Below are 2,676 nucleotides of genomic sequence, written 5' to 3'. Positions count from 1 at the left end.
TCTGCAAACTTACTGAGGGAGCACTCGATCCCCTCATCCAGATCATTGATAAAGATACTGAACAAGACCAGCAAGATTTAGATTAAAAAATATTGTGTTCAGTATGTTTTTAGTCACCATGCTAACTTTTTGTTACTAGATAATATAAGGCAGTGTCTCCTACAAACATTGTCATAGAGAAAAGAGATTTAAGTAATATAAATTCTGCAGTAAGTTGCAGCCTCTCTGGGTTACACTGATGTTTACTAAATACAACTTGACACCTCAAGTGGTGAGGAAATTGTCCACTAATGGGAAGAACTGACAAAAAGAAAACATCGACCCAATGGTACCGAATTGAGACTTAAGAGAAAAAGAACAACGGATTCTCTTTGCAGTAAGAGCTGTTTGAAGGCAGTAAACAGTATTATAAAAGCTTTGATGTTGTCAAAGTCATACTTCTGTACAGAGAACTGCAGATAGGAAAGACCCCCTACTTACGCAATGTAGATGTTCAGGTGTAGGGAAACTTTTTAAATATAATTCAGTGATTAGGTTTTTACCATAGGACCATTTCAGTAGTGGGGCATGCTTGTAACTACAAGGGTTGAGCAGTTGGGAGTGTGTTTTAATTTCAGGTTTGATTATTGAAAGATGCAGTTCGAAACACTAAGCTACAAATTAGTCTGCATCTAAAAGAGGATGTGCAGTGCTAATTTTGCTTCCCTATAAGCTGCCTGATAATTGACATGAAATTAGGCTTGGAAACTCTGTTTCACGCTATTAAGCAAGCAGGTTTCCTTCCAGAAAGGAATCACAATTAATTCTGGTATATTATAATTTTATTATAGGTCAATATTAAATAAGTTTTGCACGTGCTTTGGTAGATTATAGGCCTTAATATTTTCATAATTCAAAACTTTTAGTGTAGTGCTGTGTTTGTTATGTCCATTTGTTAAGTTTTTCAGTAAGAGATGAACCATATTCCAAGGTGTTTGTTATCTTGCCATGTGAATATTCTTTGTTGTAACTTGAAAATTGTAAATGCAACTTTAAGTGTGTAAGTAAGGCATGGTCAGCGTTGCTTCTAGACACAGAGTCAAATCATGCTTTGATTAGCAACGTGCATTGCCAAATGAGCTGGACAAGAAAATAAAGGTTATGCTTTAAGCCTGGAAATAACAAAGTAGACTGAGGTGCATGATTCCTTTTGCCTCTCCAGAACAGTTTAGTGCAGTAAATTAAAATAAAATGAGAAGACTAGTTTGCAAAAATTAAAATTGGAACAGTCAAGAAGTAAACACCGTGGAAACGGCCTTTAAGATACTTAGACATGATGGTGACAATTTTCTTTGACATGGAGAAAAAATAAACTGCCTGGAAGTCCACTCCAAGCTGTTTACTACCATTTCCTTGCCAAAACTTCACTCTCCTCTCCTCCTGCTCCCTGATCCATCAGCCAAGTTGCTCATGTCGTTGTTCCCTACGTGCTTCAGACAAAATAAGTTAGTGATCTGCTGTTTGAGGTATATACATCAGTCAAGCTCTTAAAGGGGTTAGGAAGCAACCATATAAATACCCCAAAATTTTTGAGAAATCAAATTGTACTGTGCTACCCACGTAATGGCTCAGTACCTATTGATATACCTATAAACAGAAAATTGCACCCGCATGGGATTTCCTTGGCTTTTGCAGCACCTTTACATAGCTGCAAATTAATTAATTTGAGAAACCAGCCTTTAGATTTCACTGGATTAGGCACTCCATGCTGAAGAGTTGTGAACTCACGTTAACCAGCCAGCTGAGACACCCTCGGAGAACATCCTAATAAGTCATCTGTGTCTTGGGATCTGATGAAATTAAGAATCACAGAGAGGACTCCTTGCGGTTTTCCTGATGATACAATGTTTATTGGGATAAATTATAATATTTTAAACACACGATATCTTAACTACAACAAAGTATGTTGGATTGGGTTAGACTTAATGAAGTAGCTTGATACAGAGTTAATTACCTAAAGTCCTGTGATACGTTATTGTGTATTACATCCCATGGTGTAGTATTTACGTTGTAACTGATCACTAAAACACCTTAACGCTGGGGCTTCTGACCGAGTTTATTTGGCGTGTACTCGCCATGCCGTAAAAGCACTTGCAGTTCTTTTCCAATGTTTCACCAAAAGGACTGGAGGCTTTGTCTGGCGTTTAAATTGCATTTGTGAGCTTTTTGTCCATTTTTCTTTGCATGGGTGAAAACACTGGTGAGGAGTCATCCTTTTTACAGTTACCTTCACCATAAACAAAACCATACTGAGATATATATGTGTATGTAGGACGTTTTTACTTGATGTATCGTTTTTTTTCTTTATTGCCAGATTTATAAGGGTCCGGACTGGTCATTCCGATACACAGGCCTCCAGCTGAACTGTGAATACCGTTTCCGCGCATGTGCCATTCGACAGTGCCAAGAGACAGTAGGTCATCAGGACCTGATAGGCCCCTACAGTGCACCAGTGCTATTCATCTCTCAGAGGACTGAACCACCGTCAAGCACCAACAAGGACACTGTGCAAACCACAAGGACACAATGGTCACAGAGCGACCAAGTGTGTGCTGCTGTCATCCTTGCACTTTTTGCTATCTTTTCCATTCTGATTGCTGTTATCATTCAGTACTTCGTAATAAAGTGAAGAAAAGA

At 38.4% G+C, this 2,676-nt stretch overlaps 1 protein-coding gene across 1 annotated transcript in view; it reads left to right on the top strand.

The window, feature by feature from the left end:
- FNDC3A (fibronectin type III domain containing 3A) overlaps positions 1-2,676 on the top strand; it is a 105,231-nt gene extending 102,555 nt beyond the window's left edge. The window contains exon 25 of the mRNA XM_009277150.2: positions 2,354-2,676. Coding sequence (XP_009275425.1) covers positions 2,354-2,668 — 315 coding nt within the window. The 3' untranslated portion in view covers positions 2,669-2,676. The remainder of the gene's footprint in view (positions 1-2,353) is intronic.

The sequence above is a fragment of the Aptenodytes forsteri genome, unplaced genomic scaffold, assembly GCF_000699145.1.
Source record: "Aptenodytes forsteri isolate BGI_AS27 unplaced genomic scaffold, ASM69914v1 Scaffold145, whole genome shotgun sequence".
Lineage (NCBI taxonomy): Eukaryota > Metazoa > Chordata > Aves > Sphenisciformes > Spheniscidae > Aptenodytes > Aptenodytes forsteri.
This window is presented reverse-complemented; position numbering and strand designations above follow the sequence as displayed.